Below are 23615 nucleotides of genomic sequence, written 5' to 3' on the forward strand. Positions count from 1 at the left end.
GAGAGAGGCCGACAGAACCTCCTACCTGAGATTCTTGAATTTGTGTCAGCTTTTTCTTTTCCTGCTCCTCTTCTTGCTTTTTCTTTTTTTCTTTCTTTTCTTTTTTTTTGGCCGTTTTTAGTTTTTTCTTGATTTCAAACCTGGTTAAAAGATATTAAAAAATGAGTTTACATAAAGATTTATCTCTATTAGTAAGGAGAAAGGAATAAACAGAAGTTAATGAGGTTTGGCTTCCTGTAAGAAACTCTAATACCTAAGTACTCTAAGTACTATGTACCTTTAAAAAACACTGAATGTCAGTTACAATAAGGTACCTGAAGGTATTAAGTTGAAAGGCTTAAGAGAAAATGTTCCGGGTATTGTTTTTATTTATCTTTAGACTTTGGTCAGCAGCAATTCATTCATTCATCCATCCACTCATTTATGATTGATTGCTGGTCCTGGGGCTTGAACCCAGGGCCTGGGCTCTGTCCCCAGCCGCTCTGTGCTCAAGGCCAGCGCTCTACCACTTGAGCCGCATGGGCACACGCACCCACACAAACCAGGTTCTCATGAAACAAAGTGATTTCTTAGGAGCTCAGGAAGCTCTAGAGGATGAAAGGATAAAGCAAGGTCTTGTTTTGTGTTCTGAGACACAGGCTTTCTAGGTAGCCCGGGCTGGCCTTCACCTCCACGCTCCTGCCTCACGCTTCCGGCGCCGGCATTAGCGGCCTGTGCCGCCACTCAGCCAGGTCACTACTCAACTCTCATCTGCACACTCTAAATAACACGGCCTAATTGCTACTTAGCTCTTCAACCATATAAGCTATCCAATACTGTTACACTCTTTTCATTCTATTATCAAGGCAAACACACAAACAAAAGAATATGCACACAAAGTCTGAGACAAACCCGTCATCAGTCGTGAGCTGCCTGCTCTTCTGTTGTTAGTCTTCTTTTTTATTTTTGGTCTGCCGTGGGGCCTGAACTCAGGGCCTGGGTGCTGTACCTGAGCTTTTTTCTCAAGGCTCACCATGTTCTACTGCTTTGAGCCACAGCTCCATTTTCAGGTCTTAGGTGTCTAATTGGAGATGAGTATTATAGCCTTTCCTTCCCAAGCTGGCTTTGAACCTTGATCCTCAGATCTCCGCCTCCTGAGTAGCTAGGATAACAGGGGTGAGCCCCCAGGGCCCTGCCGTGGCTCCTCTTAATGAGGCCTCTTGTTATGCTCTCCACAGTTTGAGAAATGAAAACTTCACACGTCACCCTAACCCTCTCGCAACTCCAGCACAGCCTCTTCATGTCTATTTGTTCCAACACAGGTAACCTTGGAGGCAATTCACACTCAAAACAAATGACTATTGCTCACTGTTGACTGCAGGCCAACCTTCTTGTCGAGGATCACGCTCCATACTCAACGTGGTCTCCAGAAGGACAAACGGGCTCCCTGAGGCAGTGCAACTAACGGGCCAGATTCAGAAAGTGCTCTGATCTTATTGTCATGATATTGGATACACAGCAAAGGATTCTAGTTCTTTCATTTCCCAAGACAAAAGCCAGTTTATTTTTACTTTTAAATTCTACTAGGAGATAAGGAAGAACTTTTGTCATATTGTAAAAACTGCAGAAAACTGAAGTCCTTTCTGACGATCAAAACCCAATTTAACATTTCAGCTCTTCCATTTGGTGCTGAGGATTTAACCTGGGGTCTTGCCAATGTTTAACTAGGGCTCTGTCACTGAACTAAATCCCAGTTAGGTATTTCTGCTTTTAAAAAGTACAAAAACCATGTTAGAAGGCTAGACCACCTACTTTAACATAGTGAGAGTTTCCATGGCTAGAATCTGTTGAACACCAACTGTAAATTTTAGAAAATTATTTCTACTGGGAATTTGATAAATTGAAAGCCACTTTGTAGAGAGAAAGCTATAAATTATCATTTGTTCACCCAACTTATATCATTTGATGTGATATCCACAATACTTTGAAATCAAATCACACATCAAGGAGCTGGTGACTCTTGCCTGTAATTCCAGACTAAGATTTGAGGACTGAGGTTTGGAGAAAACCAGGGCAGGCATATCCAAGAGATTCTACTCTCTATTTAACAAGCAAAAAGCCAGACCTAGAGATGTGGCTCAAATGGAAGAGCACCACGAGTGAAAAGATCAGATTGCACTCACTTAAGGCCCACAGTTTAAGCCCTAGTACTGACACAAAAATCCAAACAGGGCTGGGAATATGGCCTAGTGGTAGAGTGCTTGCCTTGTATACATGAAGCCCTGGGTTCGATTCCTCAGCATCACATATATAGAAAAAGCCGGAAGTGGCGCTGTGGCTCAAGTGGCAGAGTGCTAGCTAGCCTTGAGCAAAAAGAAGCCAGGGACAGTGCTCAGGCCCTGAGTCCACACCCCAGGACTGGCAACAAAAAACAAACAAACCCAAAGTTTCTACCTAGTCTCTAACAGGTAATAACCAATCGTTTTTATAGAGCTGTTGTGAAGATTAAATAACGCACATAAATGTCTCATCAAGAAAACCTTAGGAGGGCCGGGATGTAGCTTAGTCACAAAGCACTTGCCTAGTAAGTGCCAACACCCAGGGTTCCATCCCCAGCACCAAAAAAGAAAAGACAAAAACAAAAAGGAAACAAACAAAAAAACCAACCAAAGAAAAGCTTAGGAGTAATGCACATTAGTAAGCTGATGGGAGAGAAAGCAACACATCTGATTCCAATGTTATTATTATTATTATTCAGTCTTGGAACTTGAACTCAGGGGCCTGGGTGCTATCTCTGAGCCTCTTTGACTAACACTGCCATTTTGCCATTTGAGCCACAGCACCACTTCTGGCTTTTTCTGGGTAGTTTACTGGAGGCTCATGGATTTGTTGCCAAGGCTCCCTTTGAACTGCAATCCTCAGATCTCAGCATCCTGAATAGCTAGGATTACAGGAGTAAGCCACTGGCTCCCGGCTTGTAATTATGCTATGTGCTTTTATTATGTGAACAACCATATTTCCAAAAATACTTGTCTCCTTTCAGATGCTCCTCAACTTACAATGGGATGCATCCTGATAAACCCACTGTTAGTGGGAAATAAACATTGTAGCTAAAAAATGTACCTACCCTATTGAACATCAGAGCTTGGCCTAGCCTGCCTCAAACATGCTCAGAAACTTAAATTCTTTTTGGGGGGTCCAGTCCTGGGCCTTGGACTCAGGGCCTGAGCACTGTCCCTGGCATTTTGCTCAAGGCTAGCACTCTGCCACTTGAGCCACAGCGCCACTTCTGGCCATTTTCTGTATATGTGGTGCTGGGGAATTGAACCTAGGGCTTCGTGTATAAGAGGCGAGCACTCTTGTAAAGCTGGGCATAACCATGTAGCATAAAGCCTATTTTATAATAAAGTGTTTAGAAACCATGTCATTCATTGAAAACTGCACTGAATGTGAAGAACAGAATGGCTGTGCATGTGGTCTTGCGCCACCATGAAGCTGCACCATTTCTACAGATCAGATGGGAAAGAAAGAAGAAGGGCCAGCCAAGAAACACCAAATGCAGAGTACTACAGCCGTACCTTCTTTTCAACACCTCCCGCTTCTCTATGCGGTTGAACAGTTCTTGCTCTCTCTCCTTCTCTGTCATCTGTTCTAGTCGAGCTCTGTCTTCCTCGTCTCCCATGAGGTCCTCTCCGTAGCCATCATGGAACTCTTCATCCTCTGAGGACGAGTCTGAGTCGGAGCTAGAAGAGGAGCTGTTGCTGTCAGAATCTGACACTTCACCTGCAACAAAGGCCCAACACAGGAGCGCGTCATGCTACAGCAATCCCACAGTGCTTACAGTCATCGCCCTTTGGCTCTTCCAGGTAAAATGGCATAGGGCCAATTTAAGTCCCTGGGGGCCATTCTTCATACACCCAAACACGTCTCTTGGCATTTTAAAACACTGGTCAATTTTTATTTTATTTTTTTCCCCCTGGTCCTGGGGCTTGAACTCAAGGCCTGGACACTGTCCCTAAGCCTCTTTGTGCTCAAGACTAGCACTCTACCACTGGAGCCACAGCGCCACTTCTGGCTTTTTCTGAGTCGTTTGTTGGAGAGAAGAGTCTCAGGGGCTTTCCTGCCTGGGCTAGCTTTGAACCGCGATCCTCAGATCTTAGCCATGAGTGCCTGGCAACACTGATCAGTTTTATGACTCATTAGTGATTTCCTAAAGACACTGGATTTTGACAGGACAAAAGAAAAAGCATATAAAAAGACAGCACACACGGTGCCCAAGAACTAACTTAAATTGAGAACGTAACAAGAATTGTGCTTGAGCCAACACTTTCAGGCGTGGGCTTACAAACAGGTTAGGCCAATTTCAGACAACCTGGAAGTGTAAAGGTTATCACTGTGGTCCTGGGCCAAGCTGAGATGTTACACGTGCAACTGGCCTAGCAAAAGATGGCGTTCTAGAGGGCTCCGTGCTGAGCCCTGGCCCCCTCCACGGTAAGCCGCTGGCACTCCCGGTGGCTGACCACAGGACCGCCCTCGGGGGCCACGGCTGGGCTCCGGCCTCTCTAAGGCACAGATGGAGCCATCAGGTGCCCCCCCCACCCCGCCCGTGTCCACCCTGACAAGAACGGGAATCCCCGGCGGCCTCAGCTCACCTTCCTCAGGCGCCGAGCTCTCAGCTGAACTGTCTTTGTCTGAGCTGCCTGAGGAGGCAGTTTTATTGGCTTGCTTCTTCATGGTTCCTTTCTTCTCTATTTTTCTGGCTTTCCCTTTCTTCTTATTTTTATTGCTCCCAAATGTCCACTGCAATGACAAAAGAAAAAGGAAAACTGAAATAGGAATAGAGACTTCACTGAAAAACCCGAGTTAAGTCTTCAACCAGGAATGGTGGTACAAATCTGTAATCCTACAATTTATGAAGCAGAGGCAGAAAGATCAAGCTTGAGACCAACCTAGGTAGTACAGGAGCCCTTACTTCAAAAACAACATCAACAACAAAAAATACCCTGCCCTAAAGAGTGAGTTAAGAATCTTTGATTTTGGCTGGGAATATGGCCTAGCGGCAAGAGTGCTTGCCTCTTATACATGAAGCTCTGGGTTCGAGTCCCCAGCACCACATATATAGAAAAAGCCGGAAGTGGCGCTGTGGCTCAGGTGGCAGAGTTGCTAGCCTTGAGCAAAAAGAAGCCAGGGACAGTGCTCAGGCCCCGAGTCCAAGCCCCAGGACTGGCCAAAAAAAAAAAAAAAGAATCTTTGATTTTATAAAACTGACAGCCATGGGCTGGGGTTATAGCCTAGTGGCAACAGTGCCTGCCTCGGATACACGAGGCCCTAGGTTCGATTCCCCAGCACCACATGTACAGAAAACGGCCAGAAGCGGCGCTGTGGCTCAAGTGGCAGAGTGCTAGCCTTGAGCGGGAAGAAGCCAGGGAAGGTGCTCGGGCCCTGAGTCCAAGGCCCAGGACTGGCCAAAAAAAAAAAAACAAAAAAAAACTGACAGCCATGGGCTAGGATGTAGCTCAGTGGCAAAGCACTTGCAAGGGTTCAATCCCTAGTACCAAGAAAGAAAAGACAAAAAAAAAAAAAAAAAAGAAGTCATTTACAGCTGGGTGCCGGTGGCTCATGCCAGCAATCCTAGCAACTCAGGAGGCTGAGATCTCAAGATCGAGATTTGAAGCTTCTCCAGGCAGAAAAGTCCCCATGAGACTCTCATCTCCAATTAACCACTCAAAATCTGGAAGTGGCGCTGTGGGTCAAGTGGTAGAGTGCTAGCCTTGAGTACAAAGAGGCTCAGGGACAGTGCTCAGGCCCTGAGTTCAAGCCTTATGACCACACACACACAAAAAAAAAAGACAGCCAGTCCAAAAAGACTTATATAACTTATATAACTATATAAAAAGACTTACATAACTTATATAACTTTAACCCTTCTGAATCTTTAAAATAGCGACTTAAAAAATGACAGCCATACGCCAGTCTCACACCTATAACCCTAGCTATTGAGGTTGAGACCTGAAGATCAAAGCCAACCTAGGCACAAATGATGTTTCCAGTTTAGAAATTTCCCATAGGAGATAATACTAAGAACCACACCCTCTTAGCTTACCCTTGAGACAGTATTGTAAGTGTTTATATACTTATTTAGGCATTTTTAGATAAGTCTTGCTATATAATGGGGGGGACTCTAATTCTCAGGTGCATCATAAATGTCATTTAGTTATCTCGACTGCCACTTTATTTTTGTACTTAAGAACTAGGGAGAAGGGACAAATGAAAATAAAAGCCACATGTTATAGAATACTAGATGAATAGCAACTTCTCATAAATGAATTCATATTTCAAATGATAATGCCTTAATGACTCCATCATTATCCACAGATAGTTCTTAATATTTCCCTATTAAAACTGAGATTCTAAGCTGGGAATGGCTTAGTGGTACAGTGTTTGCCTAGCATGCATGAAGCCCTGGGTTCGATTCCTCAGTACCACATAAACAGAAAAGGCCAGAAGTGACACTGTGGCACAAGTGGTAGTGTTAGCCTTGTGCAAAAGGAGCTCAGGGACAGTGTCTAGGCCTTGAGTTCAAGACCCAGGACCAGCAACATACAACTGAGTTTCTAGCCACTTCAAAATTCTAACACTCAAGAAAGAGTACTGATTTTTAGGCCAGTTTGAAACACCCCAAAACAGGCAAAATTATTCAACTTCTTAATCTACTGAGGTAAAATATATCAACTTTCACTGCTGACAATACAGAGTTTACTAGAATCAATAACGTATAAAGTATCTTTTGCACTGGCTTTTGTTACAACAGCACAACCATGCAAATGCTACTCAATATTTATTGCTCAGTTATAACAATGGTCGATTTTTAGATAGAGTACCTTGGCCCTTTGTCCTACCTACCCAATGGGAAGATGATAAGGCTGAGTGAAAGGTTGAGCTACCAGGGTCACTTGTGTGCCAGAATGGTTAGCTCTATTTTTGCCTACAGAATGGTTTTCCGACAACAGAGCCAAACTCTACTCCTGGGTGGGGAGGGGGGGTAAAAGTGTTTATGAGAGCAAAATGCCCTAAATGTGAAGTCACAAAAGTAAATCCAGCTCGGGAGGTTCTGGTGGTTGGTTGCGTGGTTCCTCGTCCTTCCATCTTCGATCTGTTTCAGTCCACTACAGCGGGCAGCAGCCGGCAGCCATTTTGTATTCTAAGCCACTTATCTCTCAAAGAGGAGTTGGACAACAGCAGGGTAAAGGAGCAGGAAGTACAATGCTTCGATTCACAAGGGGCCGTCCTGTCTAAACCCGAATGTGAGAATGGTATTTTTTTTTTTCTCCCAGCAAATTTTCTCAAGGAATAAGATGACAAAGCTGCCTCACCTCCCATGAGGCTGACTCAGTGAGGTCCGTGATGCCACAGGGGAAGAACCAAGAGCTCAATGGATGACGAGCATTAGAGAAATGAGTAACATCAGTACTTTACTTGTAAAAATAAATGTCTGGGCTAGAGGTGCAGCTCAGTGGTAGAGCAGCTTGCCTGGAGTGTGCAAGCCCTAGTTGATCTCTAGAACTAGAAAAAAAAAGAAAGAAAGAAAAAGGAAACCACTTGTAGTTCCACCAAATTTTAATGACAACCATTTGGGGACCTGTCTCAAATATTTAATTCAAAGCGTTTTGAATGGGTAGCAATAATCAGCCAAAGCCTTTTTTTTCTTTTTCTTGTAGTAACAGATCACATTTGTAATGTTTTACATTTAATCCTGTAAACGAGTCTGCTGAATGCCTTGTGGTCTAAGTAGGTTTTTGATTCTTGTTTTATTGTTATCTGTCCTGGGGCGTGAGCTCGCGGCCTGGGTGATGTCGCTGAGGCTAGCCTTCTACCATCTGAGTCACAGCTCTCCTTCCCGCTGTTTTGGTGGTTAATTGGAGTCTCACGAACAGTCCTGCCAGGCTGGAAACCATTGAAGCATTATCCTCAGATCCCAGCCTCCAGAGTAGCTAGGATTACAAGTGTGAGCCATTGTCCCAGCTCCACGACACTTTTATCTCCAATTAACCACCCCTCAAAAGTGCCAGAACTTGAGCTGTGGTTCAAGTGGTAAAGGACTAGCCTTGAGAAAAAAAAAAAAAAAAAGCAAAACCAGCCAGGCACTGGTGGCTCACATCTAAGGATCACAGTTAGAATCCAGCCCAGGCAGGAAAGTCCATGACTCTTTTTTTTCCTCTCCACTCATGGGGCCTGAGCTCAGGGCCTGGGCACTGTCCCTCCTGGGCGCTGTCCCTGAGGGTCTTTGCTCAAGGCCAGCACTCTACCACTTTGAGCCACAGCCCTATTTCCAGTTTTCTGGTGTTTAGTTGGAGATAAAGTTTCAAGAACTTTCCTACCCGGGCTGGCTTCGAACTGTGATCCTCAGATCTCAGCCTCAAGAGTAGCTAGGATTATACCAATGCCCTGAGACTCTTACCTCCAACAAACTACTCAGAAAAACAAGACATGGCTACCTCGCTCAGGTAGTAGAGCAATAACCCTGAGCACAAAGAGACTCTGGCACAAAGCCCTGAGTTCAAGCCCCAACACCAAGCAAAAAAAAAAAAAAAAAAAAAAAAAAGAAGAAGAAGATTAGGAACAGCACCTAGGCCAGGCCCTATAATAAGTTTGAGCCCCACGACCAGCACATGTACAAAAACAAAATAAACCCATATATGTATTCTGTCACTTAATGGTTTCAACCAACATGCTATACATGACACATACATGGTCTCTAACTGGATCTTATACTTACTGTACACTGTACATACTTGCCAGCCAAAATGCTGATGGGAGGTATATCTCAAATAGTAATTACTAGCTGTGAGCCAGAAATCCAAGCAAGAGTTCAAGACAAGACACCAACACACACACACACACACACACAAATAAAATAAAAAAGACAAAGAAAACGCCTGGTATAGTGGCACAATCCACACAGTATCAGCTAACTGGGAGGCTGAGGCAGAATGACTGCTTGAGCCTACAAACTCAAGACGAGCCCAGGGAACACAGTGAGTCCCTGTCTAAAACAACAAATAAGATAAAGGGAATCTTTATAGTAACTGCACACTGAAGACTCCAACCCAACAATAGACAAGTGGAGAATCAAAGAGGTCCGAGAATAGTTACTGCTTATGTCTGTTCTCTCTCTTTCCCCTCCACCCCCTTAGGAAGGTTCTCTCTATATAGCCCAGGCCAGCCTCAAACTTTCAATCCTGTTGCCTTAGCCTTCTAGGGTATCAGGATTATAGGCATATACAGCCTTGCCCAGTTATTGCTTGTGTCTTGAGGAAATGCAAGACCACAAACACGGGGCACTCTTAGGCAGAACACAGACTCAAACTTAAGAAGAATACAGAAGGGGAAAAGAGAACAGCAGCAGCTGACATCTGACCATGAAAAAGAAAAAGTATTTGCAGGAGGGCTGGGATGTAGCTCAGTGGCAAAGTGCTTGCCTAGCAAGTGCAAGGTCCTCAGTTCGATCCCCAGTACCCCCTCTCCCCCAAAAAAAGTACTTGCAGGAATACTGAGACAGGGAATTATGTGAAGATTTTCCTGGATTGTCTATGCATTTAAAACAACAACAACAACAACAAAAAAGCAAAGCTAAAACTTCTCCATAGGCTCTATTGATTTTCTAACAGGTTGGGTTATTTTATTCATAGAGGAATTGCAGCTTTTCTATCTATCTATCTATCTATCTATCTATCTATCTATCTATCTATCTATCTATCTATTTATTTATTTATTTTGGCCAGTCCTGGGCCTTGGACTCAGGGCCTGAGCACTGTCCCTGGCTTCTTCCCGCTCAAGGCCAGCACTCTGCCACTTGAGCCACAGCGCCGCTTCTGGCCGTTTTCTGTATATGTGGTGCTGGGGAATCGAACCTAGGGCCTCGTGTATCCGAGGCAGGCACTCTTGCCACTAGGCTATATCCCCAGCCCCGCAGCTTTTCCATTTAAAAAAAAAAAGAAAGAATAACTACCTCTTGCTGGGAAAAGTAATTTTAGGTCTATTAAATTATTGAAGACAAAGAGAATATCACTATAGTCATTCAGAATTCAACTAATTTGCATGTGCAGAGGACTCATAAATGCTGTTCAGCTGTTAATTAAATTTCATTATATTAAATTTATAGAAATATCAATTTCATTGTATTAAATAAGCATTTTAAAATTTACCATTAAAATTATTTTCCTAGATGGCAGTGTGAGAGATAAAACAGAAGGGTGGTATCTTTCTCTGAGAAATCAGTAAGGGGAAAGAGCACTTTAAATCCGGCTTTTCACCACCATTCCCCCTAACCAGCTCCTATCCAGCCAAGGGTATCTTAGGGCCTTTCAGTGTCTGTGGCAACATTGAGAAAGATGCCTTGGTTTAGACAATAAACTAGACTTTCATAGGGGTTTTACTGGCAAAAAAAAAAAAAGAGAGAGGTGTCATTTAACTAAGCAGTCTATGAGTACAATGTGTCTTGATCTGTGTCACTTCCCTCAACAATCTCACCTCCTATGACCCTTCCTGTCCCTTACGTTTCTTTTTTGTGGTATGTGCAATGAATTCTTTTTTTGCTAGCACTCTGCCACTTAAGCCACAGCGCCACTTCTGGCGTTTTCTGTATATGTGGTGCTGAGGAATTGAACCCAGGGCTTCATGTATATGAGGCGAGCGCTCTACCACGAGGCCATGTGCCCAGCCCTGTGCAATGAGTTCGTGACTGCATTCTCCTCTGCTTCCCCCTTCACTGTCTATCCCTCTCTCCCTGCCCTCCTCCTGCAAGTACCCACTTCTTTCATTGGGCTTTGACTTACGTCTTTCTAAAAAAATGTCCCATTTGAGCTCTCCTTTACACAATTTTCTTTCTAAACAAGTTCTTGTAGATGGTCGGCTGCAGGTCGTAGTTTAGTGAAGTTTGGCTGGTCAGGTGGCATGAACCTGGCGCCTAGTTTCCCACGCAGCCCCCGGGCCTGGCCTCCACACCCACCTCATCGTCACTGTCGGACGTCTCCGAGTCTGACGAGGCTGCAGGCTGGCTCACGGGTGGCTCCTTCTCCTCGGAGTCACTGCGCTTCCGCTTCGCCAGGGACAAGAGCTCCTAAGAGGAGAAGTAGGAAGCATCGCATCAGTTCTGGTCATCAGAGAAAGAATCACACAACGCCCCCGAGTCTTTGACGCCTTGGTGCTTCTGTGCACGGACATCGTCATGAGGACTTTTAGGACATGTTCAGTGTGAACATCAGTATTCCCAAGTGCTCAAAACAAGGCTTCCAAAACCTGCCCTGTGCTTCTTCCTCAGAAATACAAGCCGTAGAGTCAGAACTACTCCTCTCTAAACCAAGGGAATACTGACTACTTAGCAGTACTCATGGCTAAGCACTGTGACGATCAAAGTACCTGCTCACTGTTTTTCAGTCCTATGTAGTCAATCATGCAAGCTTCCTTTTGTTGTATTTCATAGGAAAATTAGTGTTTGTGGGGCTTTTTAAAATAGGCTTACAAACGGCAAGTTTCGGGGGTCACTATAGTCTGAGTATTTAAATGGGGGTGGAGGACAAGGTGTATTTGTGATGCTTACTTAATCCAGCATGTGGCAAACAAGTAGTAAGGGTGCTAGCCCCTGCGCGAGAATCCCAACCTACAACCCCAACACTCTCTCACCACCTCTGCCCTGCACTGGTGACCCGGTGAGATCGGATCCCATCAGGGAGGGCGCTACGGGCACGCCAGGGCTCACTACCACCTGGCGCCTCTTCCATCGCTTCTTCCCTACTCAGTCCAGCTTCTCAAACACACCAGCAGCGGGGCACTGGTGACTCACACGGGGAATCCTAGCTACTCAGGAGGCCGAGATCTGAGAAGGGAACTTTGCAATCAGCCTGAGCAGATGGAACCAAGAGATAGCAAAAAGCCAGGATGGGGGCATGGCTCAAGTAAGAGTGCCTGCCACCTGGGAGTAAGATTAAATCAGCCGGTGCATAGGCACTGGGCTCAAACCCTGGTACAGGCAAAGCCAACACAATGCAGGGTCACTTGCTCTGCAAATACCATTAGCAGCTGACACTTGCGCCGTTCTTATAGACACCAGGCACTTAACACCTGACGTTATTCTTCACCCTAATCTGCAGTAAGAAATGTCACTGTCCTCACTTAAAGAAACCAGGGGCAAGAGGAAGGTAATGTACTTTGCCCACGATGTGTGACTGACCTAGCAATACAGCTAGTACATGAGAGCCAGGACTCGAACCTGCCTTGAATTCAGTCTTCATCTACAAGGTTAAAATGTTTTCCTCACGTGCCAAAAGAGAGAAAGCCCAGGTAATAAACACTAGTAGTAGTATTCCTTGAGGATGGCATTACTATATAGGTCAAGTGCCAAGATGGATTTTTAAATAATAGGCTGCCACTAAGTATCTGTTTTCTCCTTCCAGTCTCTTTCTATTTTAGGAGCACCTCCTTCCTTGGCCAGAATGAGAAAATGACCTTCTCAGATTAAACAGCTGACACTCTTAATTCTCCACAGTAGCCAAGAAATGGCTCCCATCTCCTTCCATGAGAGCTAGCATACCACACCTCACAACATGCCTCTTCCACGCTCCCATAGACCAAATGCACGTTACAGTAGTATCTGTGGGTTTGGTTTAAAAACAAAACAAAAACTGGAGATAGACTGTATATGCAATCTAGGTAGTCTTTCTAAGTTTGACAGACAGTGTTAACACTTCTCTAATCAAGATACAGGAGAGGCCATCATCTCAGTAAATTCCCTCCTTCTCCTTTTGCCTCAGCCTCCACTGCAACCACAGGCCTGTGTTGTCCCTTCAGTTGTGTCTGTTCCATACACTGTCACAGATGGGACTTCCATGGTTTGCAGTCTTGAATTTGGCATCTTGAGCTAGGTATTAAGGCTTTGAGTCACCCAACTGTAGCATCAATCAGTAGCCTTTGCAATTCTACTGTATAGATATATCAGTGTTCACGCACCCACCAACTAGAAAACACCTGTTGTTCCCATCTGTGGGCAATTTTATGCTCATATACTTTTTTTTTTTGTCAGTCCTGGGCCTTGAACTCAAGAGCCTGAGCACTGTCCCTGGCTTCTTTTTGCTCAAGACTAGCACTGTACCACTTGACCCATAACGCCACTTGTGGCTTTTTCTATATATGTGGTACTGAGGAATTGAACCCAGGGCTTCATGCTTACAAGGTGAGCAATTTACCACTAGGCCATATTCCTAGCCCTTCATATACAACTTTTTAAGGAAACATAAGTTTTTGCTTCACAAGGATGATTAAATACTTAGGAATAAGAATGCTGGGTGGCATGATAATTTGAGATGATCTTTACTATTACCTTCGCCCCCCCCCCCCCACCGTATTACCTAACAAAGCTATAGAGTCTAGGAAGATTTTTGGCAAATGATCTTATCCCAGAACCCTCATAGTTCGTTAACTGATTTTATTTTATTTTTGTTACTTGAACGCAGGTACTAGCTACTGTCCCTGAGCTCTTTTGCTCAAGACTAGTGCTCTACCCCTTGAGCCACAGTGCCACTTTAGTTTTCTAGTGGTTAATTGGAGATTAGAATCTTATAGGCTTTCCTGCCCAGGCTGACTATGAGCTGCAGTCCTCAGGTATCAGCCTCCTGAGTAGCTCGGATTAGAGGTATGAGCCATTAGCATTGGGCTATTTATTATTTTTGATGGTCCTATGGCTTGAACTCAGTCTGGACACTGTCTCTGATCTTATTTTACTCAAGGCTAAGCTCTACTACTTGAGCCACAGCATCACTTCCAGCTTTTTCTGAGTAGTTTATTGTAGGTAAGAGTCTTGTGGAGGGCTGGGAATGTGGCTTAGTGGTAGAGTGCTTGTCTAGCACGCATGAAGCTTTGGGTTTGATTCCACAGTGCCACATACACAGAAAAGGCTGGAAGTGCCGGGCACTGGTGGCTCACACTTGTTATTTTGTTTTGTATTTTTTGCCAGTCCTGGGGCTTGAACTCAGGGCCTGAGCACTGTCCCTGGCTTCTTTTTGCTCAAGGCTAGCACTCTACTTCTTGAGCCACAGCGCCACTTCTGGCCTTTTTCTATATATGTGGTGCTGAGGAATTGAACCCAGGGCTTCATATATACGAGGCGAGTACTTTACCATTAGGCCACATTCCCAGCCCAGTGGCTCACACTTGTAACCCTAGCTACTCAGGAGGCTGAGATCTGAGGATTATGGTTCAAAGCCAGTCTGGGCAGGAAAGTCCATGAGACTCTCATCTTCAACTACCCACCAGAAAACTGGAAAGAGTGCTTTGGCTCAAAGTGGTAGAGCACTAGCCTTGAGCTCAAGAGCCCAGGAACAGCACCCAGGCCCAGAGTTCAAGCCCCATGATGTACACGTACACAAACACACACACAAACACACACACAAACACACACACAAACACACACACACACACACAGAGCTGGAAGTGGCACTGTGGCTCAAGTGGTAGAGCGCTAGCCTTGAGCAAGAAAGAGAACCTTAGGGACAGTGCCCAGGCCCTGAGTTCAAGCCCCAGGACTGACCCCCCCCCAAAAAAAAAAGTTTCATGGACTTTTCTGCCTGGCCTAGCTTTGAACTTTGAACTATGACCCTCAGATCTCAGCTTCCTGAGTAGCTAGGATTACAGGCATTAACTACCAGTAGCTGGCTCCCTTGCAGTTCAAGGAATTTATAAAGCATTGGAACTCCTGTCACTGTGTCAACAGATCCAGACACACTCCTGCTCCTACAGTACAGTATATCCAGTGCTGATTCATGGTATTGATATGGTAGAAGCAGGCTTTAAGAGTGTTATGGGGTTGGGTCTTCCTAGCTGGGTCCCTGTGGCTTTATGAGGAGAGAGGGAGGCCTGCAAATGCACAGGGACGCGTGCACTCTCAGCATGAGGGACTGCTGTTTGGACTTTCAGCCCCTCAAACCCAACTAAATAACCTTTTTCTCTTTATGAAGTCACTTGCTTTGCTATAGTAATGGAAATGTGATGGGTAAAACTCTATTATGTGCAGTAGATGCCCATTAAGTTATTGCACCTAAGGAGTTGGGTATGGCGGCATGTATCTGTAATCCCAACTACTTGAGAGGCAGAGTCCTGGAGGACTGTGGTTGGAGTACAGTTGGACAAAAAAAGTTAGTGATACATTTCAATCAACAAGCCATGGATGATGTGTGTGTCTGTCATCCCAACTAGAAGGGAGATACAGATAGCAGACTAAGGTCTAGGCCTTCTCTGGACGAAAACAAAAAAACACTATTAAAAAACTAATTAGAAGGAGGAGCTAAAGGAGTAGCTCAAGTGGTAGAGTGCCAGTCTAGCAAGTATGAGGCCCCGAGTTCAGACACTAGATTAAAAAACAAAAAACAGGCAGGGCGTTGGTGGCTTATGCCTATAATCCTAGCTACTCAGGAGGCTGAGATCTGAGGATTGCAGTTCAAAGCCAGCCTGGGCAGGAAAGTTCCGTGAGACTTTATCTCCAACTAAACACCAATAAAGCTGGAAGTAGACCTGTGGATGAAGTGGTAGAGCACAAGCCTTGAGTGCAAAAGCTCAGGGATAGTGCTTAGGTTCTGAGTTCAGGCACCACGACCAGTACAAAAATAATAAAATAAATAAACTCAAAACGTTCACAACATTGTACATATGAATGTATTTTGTAGGACTGACATAGCTAACACCAGTACTGAAAAGGCCGAGTGAGTAGTGGTCGGTACACAAGGGCAGATGCCTCTCCTGTGTCTCCTGCAGCGCACACCTGTGTCGTGAGGCTCTCCCTCACTACAATCTCTGGATTTCACCTCACTCAGTGAAAAACTTACCGTAACATTAAAGACATGGAATATGGGCTGGCAGCATACTATAGCAAATTTAAGCCAAACTGATCTACTTAGAATAATGCTAGTGTCCAACATACCATAGCACAGCTGTGGAGAGATGCCCTATCTGGCTTCTTCGGCAGTTTCCTTAGCATTGCTTAAAGTTACATTTAAACTAGACAGCTTTACTGTACTAAAATAAAGCAAGGAGAAAAGAGTAAAACCCTTATGAATAAAACTCAACAGATTTTACAGCTAATTAGCATGCTAAGCTCTTTTTCACTTACTTATGCCACAAATATAACAGTAACTAACTAGAGTGCCCAAATGTCATGGTTTCCCCCGTGATTGCCCTGGTTTAGAAACGAGAAGCCCTGATTTCAGCAAACTCCTTAGTCCAGGAAAGCTGCACTGGATAAGAAGTAGTAAAGGGGGCTGGGAATATGGCCTAGTGGCAAGACTGTTCACCTCGTACACATGAAGCCCTGGGTTCGATTCCCCAGCACCACATATATAGAAACCGGCCAGAAGTGGTGCTGTGGCTCAGGTGGCAGAGTGCTAGCCTTGAGCACAAAGAAGCCAGGGACGGTGCTCAGGCCCTGAGTTCAAAGCCCAGGACTGGCAAAAAAAAAAAAAAAAAAGTAGTAGTAAAGAAGAGGTCCTTGACCTCAGAGAACTGAAAATCAAAAGAAGAAACAAGAGTTAAGATCATAGTAAGTGCTAAGGAAGGGGGAACAGGGGAGGCACTTAGTCTGACTAGACATTCAGAGAGGAAAGAGGGAGTGTGGTATTCTGGAGAGAAACCTCTAGAATGGATCACTAAGTAGTGCCCTGAAGCTGGTCACATCCTGCCTCAGAAAAAACTGAACGGAAAAACGAATTCAGCAAGCAAGGAGAAGAATGCAAAGAGATAAATTAGAGCTGAGGAGTTGGGGTGCTGGTGGCTCATTTGTGTCATCCTAGGAGGGTGAGATCTGAGGATCATGGGTCAAAGTCAGCCCTGGGCAGGGAAGTCCAATCAACTACCGAAAAAAGCCAGAAGTTAAACTGTGGCTTAAGTGGTAGAGTGCTGACCGTGAGCAAAAAGAAGCTTGGGGACAGCACTGAGGCCAGGGTCCAAGCCCCAGAACCTGTAAACCCTGGCTACTCGGGAGGCTGGGATCTGAGAATCAAGGTACAGAGCCAGTCCAGGCAGACCAGTCTGCAAGATTCTTACCTCTATTAACCCAGCAAAAATCTGTCAGTGGAGGTGTAGTTCTAGCAGCTAAGCATCAGCCTTGAGCAAAAATGCGGACAGCTCCCAGCCCCTGAGATCAAGTCCATCCCAGAGCACACACCCAAAACACACACACACACACAGTGTAAAGGTGAAAAACACTCAGATTCTACTAGTGTTATTTTTTTACTCAGCTCCCTTCTCCTAATATACTTTCTAAACAATACTTCTACTACTCTTCAAAGAAGGGGCTTGATAATGTCCGTCCTTTTAGTGAGTCCATTGTAATGAGGTCAGAAAGCGTCCACCACGGACAGGCCAGGCAGCAGACATTTCTAAGTGCTCACAGTGTGTCAAGCAAGCATCATTTTCAACTACCTATTTGATGTCTCCGCTTGGACACCTCATTTGTAATGGTGCCTATAGTCCTCAGAACAGGTGAAACCAGAATCCACCTCTGCTGTCTCCTGTACTGCTCTCTCCACTCACTGCAGGATTCCTGTGGTTTCAGGAGGGGCTTGGTCTTCCTGCCTCATTTCTCTGGTGCCTGCTGGTCCCTCAACCATAAACCCACAATGCCTTTCTCTTTACTCTTCATTCCCTTCATCTTCTTTTCCTTAACACCTGCTCCACGTGTCCATTTAAATGAGAATATGCAACATCCTGACGATATTTTTTTCTCTTCTTTACTACTTGTGGCACAGTTTTAAGGAAATGACTTTGAACATTCCCCTAGCCCCTGCCACCAATCTCTCTTCCCTAAGGTGCTTCGAGGTGGGAACCACTCCCATTTTGTTCAGTAACTGCCCTACTTACCTAGCATATGTTTGTTGGAAAAAAGTGAACCATCTTTACCTTTGAAGGAACAATAAATATTCTGATAGAACCTATCTCGGGGAGGGTTTTGTGTTTTTCCCCCAAAGCTTTGCTATCTAATGCTCCCACGGGAATTCCTTCTAGGACTTTCCTCCCCTCTCCCACCTTCTTATGTTACTGGGGATTGACTCCAGGGTCGTGAGATGGCTCGGCAAGCACTCCACCTGCCACTTTACTATGCCTCTAGACCTCTGCCTGGGCTGCTCACACTCAGATCCTCCAGCCCCAGTTTCCCAAGTATCTGGGATTGGAAGATAACAACAAACAAACAAACAAACTGCCCAGCACTCCCTGGTGGCTCAGGCTCGCCATCACAGCTACTCGAGGTGGGACCTAAAAGCTGGAAGGGGAGCTGTGGCTTGGCAGAGAGCTAGCCTTGAACAAAATAGCTCAGGGGCAGCACCCAGGCCCTGAGTTCAAATCCTATGAGGGAAACAGACAAAAAAAACCCTAAGAGAAATTACTAATGGAATTGCATGCAACATTGTGATACAAATCAAAACTTTACAAAGACACAAATTCATTGTAACCATCAGCATCTGCCCCTGACTAACCTAAGACTTATTAAGGAAAGTGTAACTAAGTCTCCCAGGTTTTATAAGGAAGGCTTATGGAAGGATACTTTGTAGCAATAATATCTTTACTTATAACTTCTAAAACTGTGTCCTACAAAATCTTTAGGAGGTTTAGTCTCTCAAAGACAAACTTAATTATTCCTACTTCAAGTTGATAAGCGGAAAAACAGTGTATGACAAAATAGTCACTTTCAAATAAGAAAGCAAAGTCAGGTGCCAGTGGTCCATATCTATCAGTCCCAGATACTCAGGAGGTTGAACTCTAGAGGATTTGGGTTTGAAGCCAACCAAATGTCAGACTAGAGGCATGGTTCAACTGGTAAAGCACCAGCTATGAGTGAGCAAGAAAGTGGTCTCTAGACACATTGTTTAAGCCCTAAAACCTAAAACCAGTGGAAGAAAGGGAGGGAGGGAGGGAGATTGGTTTGGGAGGGGAAAAGGCATTTCAGCATGTATTTAGCTCAAAATTGTTTTTTGCTGAAAGGAAAAGACTATAATTAACCAGCAAGATGCTGTACTAGAGGCCTGGTTCAGAGGATGGATGTTCCAAGTCAGCCGGGGCAGGAAAGTCTATGAGAGTCTTAACTCCAGTTAAATCACAGAAAAGGCTGGAAGTGGTGACTGGGTGGCTCAAATGGTAGAGCACTGGCCATGAGCAAAAGGAGCTCAGTGGCAGTGCCCGGGCCCTGAGTTCAAGTCCCATGGCTGATCCCCCCCCCCTGGAAAAAAAGGTATTTCTAGAGGTTGGGGAAGGAGCTCAGGGGTAAAGTATATGTGTTTAGCATGCATTAGGCCCTAGCTTCAATCCCAGAACAAACAAATAATTAGAGAATCCCGACGATTCACGTCACTTGAGAGACTCGGCAGCAATGGCTTCACCAGCCAAGCATTCCTGTGGACACTGGCATGCCCTTAGCTTGGACGTGCTATGGCACGGTCCGGAAGCTTCTTCTCTCCCAAAGGACTTACAGGGCCTCACTAGAAGGATTAAACTGCATAGTAATAGTGGTCTCAGACACTCACAAATCCTAACTACTTTGGCCTGTACCTGTTATAAATGCAGAGTCCAGGGCTCTATTCTCAAAGGTTTAATACAGTAGACCTGGGGTAGGAATGATACTCTTCACCCCTCTAACGCTACGTCTTAAATAGTAACACAAGTGGCTTTTGCCATAGGAATCCTCCTCCAGCTCCCAGAACACCAGCCTGGAAGGATCACCCACCTCACCCCCAAGGAAGATTAACTCGAAGGTAATACAGTATTTCTAACATAATGGCATAGACTCCCATTTGGAAAACTCAGATTTTCTTCAGAAAGATATCCCTGCCAACTCACTACTACTTTCACAGTAGACACTGGGAAATTCGTCAGGGTTTTCCTTCCCAAGAGGACCATCTGTGAGAAATAGACCCAAATTAAGTCCTCAAGGAAGACTCAGAAGAAGGTGGTCTCAGAAGGAAACTTAGTCAAGAAAGGACCAGAATGTACTGACTGTGCTCTAAAGATTCCTTAAGGTCCTAAAATTGGGCCGGATGCCAGTGGCTCACGCTTGTCATCCTAGCAACTCAGGAGGCTGAGATCTGAGGATTGCAGTTCAAAGCCAGGCTTTGAGATGCTCATCTCCAACTAACCACTCAAACACCAGAGGTGGAGCTGTGACTCCAAGTGGTAGAGTGCTAGCCTTTAGCCTTAAGCAAAAGAGCTCAAGGACAGGGCCTGAGTTCAAACCTCACAACTGACAATGAATGAATGAATGAGTGAATGAATGAATGAATGATCGATCCTAAAATCAGGCTAGTGGAACAACGTCTACTAAGGTCGTCTGGTGAAAGCATTCAGAGGACAGAAACCTTCCTCTGGTTCCTCTCAGAACGCGGCACATTGCTGAATGGACGATCTGAGAGAGGGTAGTGGTGCTCCTGCCAGGATGTGCAAGGAGAGGGACTTTTGATCTGGTTCTCATCTGATAACAAGAGTAGGAATGAGGTCTAATGCTAGTGGTTCACACCTGTGATCCTACTCAGAAGGCTGAGAGCTGAGGATCATGGTTTGAACCCAGCAAGGGCAGGAGTGTTTGTGAGACTCTTATTTCCAATTCATACCAAAACCCTGGCAGCGGAGCTGTGGCTCAAAGTGGCAGAACAAAAATGAACACAGAAGCTTAGGGTCAGTGCTCAGGCCCTGAGTTCAAGACCCAGCGCAAAGCAAAGCAAAGAAGAGGAGAAAAGAAGAAAAGAAAGGCTCATGAGTAGTTGAAGGGAAGCTGCAACTGCCGAAATATACTAAGTATTAGTTTCTTTTTACAAACTAATATTTAGAATTGGATTTAAAGTTGCAGTTCCCACTTTAGATGGGCTCTTTGTGGGTCAGGTAAAATACCTATCACCAGTAGAAGCACTCCACTTATTCATTCATCAGAATGCTAGGGGAAAACACTGAGGACAGACTAACATGCAGCTTAATTCCTTCCCCTTTGGAATAGATGTCTTGAGAGTCAAACTTTTTAACTCATTTGTCACATTTCTCTAAATTATCTAGTTACTTCAGAAATGCAAATTCTAGCAACATGGTAAATGGCCATGAAACATTACTCTCATTTTACTATATGAAAAATTAGAATACTAGCAGGTTAAGTAGGAATTGTGGAAATCATATAGGCTTTTTATTCAAGTAGATTTGGATTAAGTTCTAATTCTACCAATTCCCAGTTGTGTGGATTACTTCTTCAATCTCCATTTTCCTCATATGTAAAGTGGGAAAAATAAATGCAACTTCACCATGATTTTAGAACGTAGCTCAATGACAGAATATTTGCCTATTATGTGCAAGGTCCCCAGCACCTCTAAAGAAAAGAAGAAAGAAAGAAGTAATTAAAGTGTGTTGTTCATTCCAGAGACTAAGTAAAAGGAAGCTGATGCCACGATCTGGCATGGCTACACTTGTAGTAAATAGACTTGTAGAAAATAGACTTGTATTCTATACTTCTACACTTCTGCACTTCTGTATTCTGTACTTCTACATTTGTGGCATGGCTACACTTGTAGTAAATACACTTGCAGAAAATAGTTTAAAAAAAACAGATTCTAATTTTAATTACCAACTGAAATTATCAATGAATATGGATGGGTTGAAAAGAAGTGACATTGAGCAAGATGCAATATTCTTATAAAGTGGCTTGTTGAACTGAATTTGTACAACCATATACATAATAACGATAATGATAATAATTTTCAATGAAACTTTTACAGGCGAGAACATATTTTTGGCAGATTTTAGGAGACTTTCCATGAAAACATTTTCAACTTACTCTTTCGATTTTTATTCCAAAACAAGGTGTCTATCCCAGGTGTCTACCATTACCTTCTCACGTCTCCAACACCAGTGTGTGTATGTGTGTGCATGTGTGTGTGTGTGTATGAATGTGTGTGTGCCCCAGCCCTGAGACTTGAACTCAGGTCCTGGTCACTGTCCCTGAGCTTCTTTTGCTCTGGTGCTCTACCACTTGAACCACAGTGCCACTTCTGGCTTTTTTTTTTTTTTGAGTAGTTCATTGGAGATAAAGTCTCATGGGCTTTCCTGCCCAAGCTGGCTTAGTTCTGCAATCCTAGCTAGGATTACATCAGTGAGCCACCAGCACCCAGCTTCCAACACCATTTTATTTCTTTATTTTTGCCAGTCCTGGGGCTTGAACTCAGGACCTGAGCACTGTCCCTGGCTTCTTTTCACTCAAGGCTAGCACTCTACCACTTGAGCCACAGCACCACTTCTGGCCATTTTCTATATATGTGGTGCTGAGGAATCGAACCCAGAGCTTCATGTGTATGAGGCCAGCACTTTTACCACTAGGCCATATTCCCAGCCCCCAATACCATTTTTTTTTTTTTTTTGGCCAGTCCTGGGCCTTGGACTCAGGGCCTGAGCACTGTCCCTGGCTTCTTCCCGCTCAAGGCTAGCACTCTGCCACTTGAGCCACAGCGCCGCTTCTGGCCGTTTTCTGCATATGTGGTGCTGGGGAATCGAACCTAGGGCCTCGTGTATCCGAGGCAGGCACTCTTGCCACTAGGCTATATCCCCAGCCCCCCAATACCATTTTTAAAAACCAAAAAAATTTTCCAATTCTTACCTAAAATTTTTCCAACTCATGCCACATACTAGTGGCTAACGCTACTCAGAAGGCTGAGATCTGAGGTTGCCATTCAAAGACAGCTGGGGAAGGAAAGTACCTGAGATTCTTGTCTCCAATTAATCACAGAAAGAAAAAAAAAAAGCCAGAAGTGGTGCTGTGGCTCAGGTGGTAGAGTGCTAGCCTTGAGCAAAAGGAGCTGAGGGACAGTGCCCAGGCCCAGAGTTTCAAGCCCCAGGAGGAGGTGGGGGGGAGGAAGAAAAAGGAAGAAATAAAACCATATCCTAATACTCAACACTCCTACTTCTGACCTATAAAGCATAAAGACTCCGGAGAGTTTGCAAATGTCTGCACCCCTCTTTATAAACATTTCATCCTTACAACTGTCCAGTTAGATACACAGACTAATTTTAATTTTACCCTTATGATCAAAAGATACACAGCTAGAAAGCAGCCTACGCCCAGCCTAGGAATCAAACTGAGTACTTTCTCTACTCCTATCTTGCGTATTCTCTCCTTACATCATGTATGCATGGAACAGAGAAAGCCATCTGTGTATTTCTTGGTCTCCTCACAGCACGGCTACAGGACACAGCTTCCTCCCTCCAGTATTTTCTAGAGTACATAAACAGTTCGAGCTAGCCGAAGACGCGAAGGCCAAAAGCTGGTTTCCATGCTTCCAGTGCAATCAGCCAGTTCTGGGATGCCGCTACCAGCCCGGGTCACAGTCCTCTACTTACCTGCCCTCTTCCCTCCCCCGGAGCCTTTCCTTGGGCCTGACAGCCCACCGACGACCCGGCTCGACCACAAGCAACCCTACTCTCCGAGAGACTCGTGCCCGCCGCCGAGCCTCCCTCGCCCCGCGCGGAAGCTCAGGCTTGAAAACTTCATCTTCCCGGAGTCCGCACCCTCCGGGCTCTTTCCCCCCCCCCCCCTCCCGCCGCCCCACGCTCACCCCGGCGCCTCCTCCGAAACC

General features: G+C 44.9%; 2 protein-coding genes across 2 annotated transcripts in view; both read right to left on the reverse strand.

Moving 5' to 3' along the window:
• The window catches only part of Rtf1 (RTF1 homolog, Paf1/RNA polymerase II complex component), a 35941-nt gene that overhangs the window by 11745 nt on the left and 581 nt on the right, over positions 1 to 23615 (reverse strand). Inside the window, exons 2-5 of the mRNA XM_048331815.1 lie at positions 10988 to 11098; positions 4632 to 4779; positions 3558 to 3762; positions 26 to 140 (exon numbers count right to left, since the gene is read on the reverse strand). Coding sequence (XP_048187772.1) covers positions 26 to 140; positions 3558 to 3762; positions 4632 to 4779; positions 10988 to 11098 — 579 coding nt within the window. The remainder of the gene's footprint in view (positions 1 to 25; positions 141 to 3557; positions 3763 to 4631; positions 4780 to 10987; positions 11099 to 23615) is intronic.
• Nusap1 (nucleolar and spindle associated protein 1) overlaps positions 21564 to 23615 on the reverse strand; it is a 30890-nt gene continuing 28838 nt past the window's right edge. The window contains exon 10 of the transcript XR_007208748.1: positions 21564 to 21599. The gene's annotated coding sequence lies outside the window, so the exon portion shown is untranslated. The remainder of the gene's footprint in view (positions 21600 to 23615) is intronic.

This window comes from Perognathus longimembris, chromosome 23, assembly GCF_023159225.1.
Source record: "Perognathus longimembris pacificus isolate PPM17 chromosome 23, ASM2315922v1, whole genome shotgun sequence".
Taxonomy (NCBI): domain Eukaryota; kingdom Metazoa; phylum Chordata; class Mammalia; order Rodentia; family Heteromyidae; genus Perognathus; species Perognathus longimembris.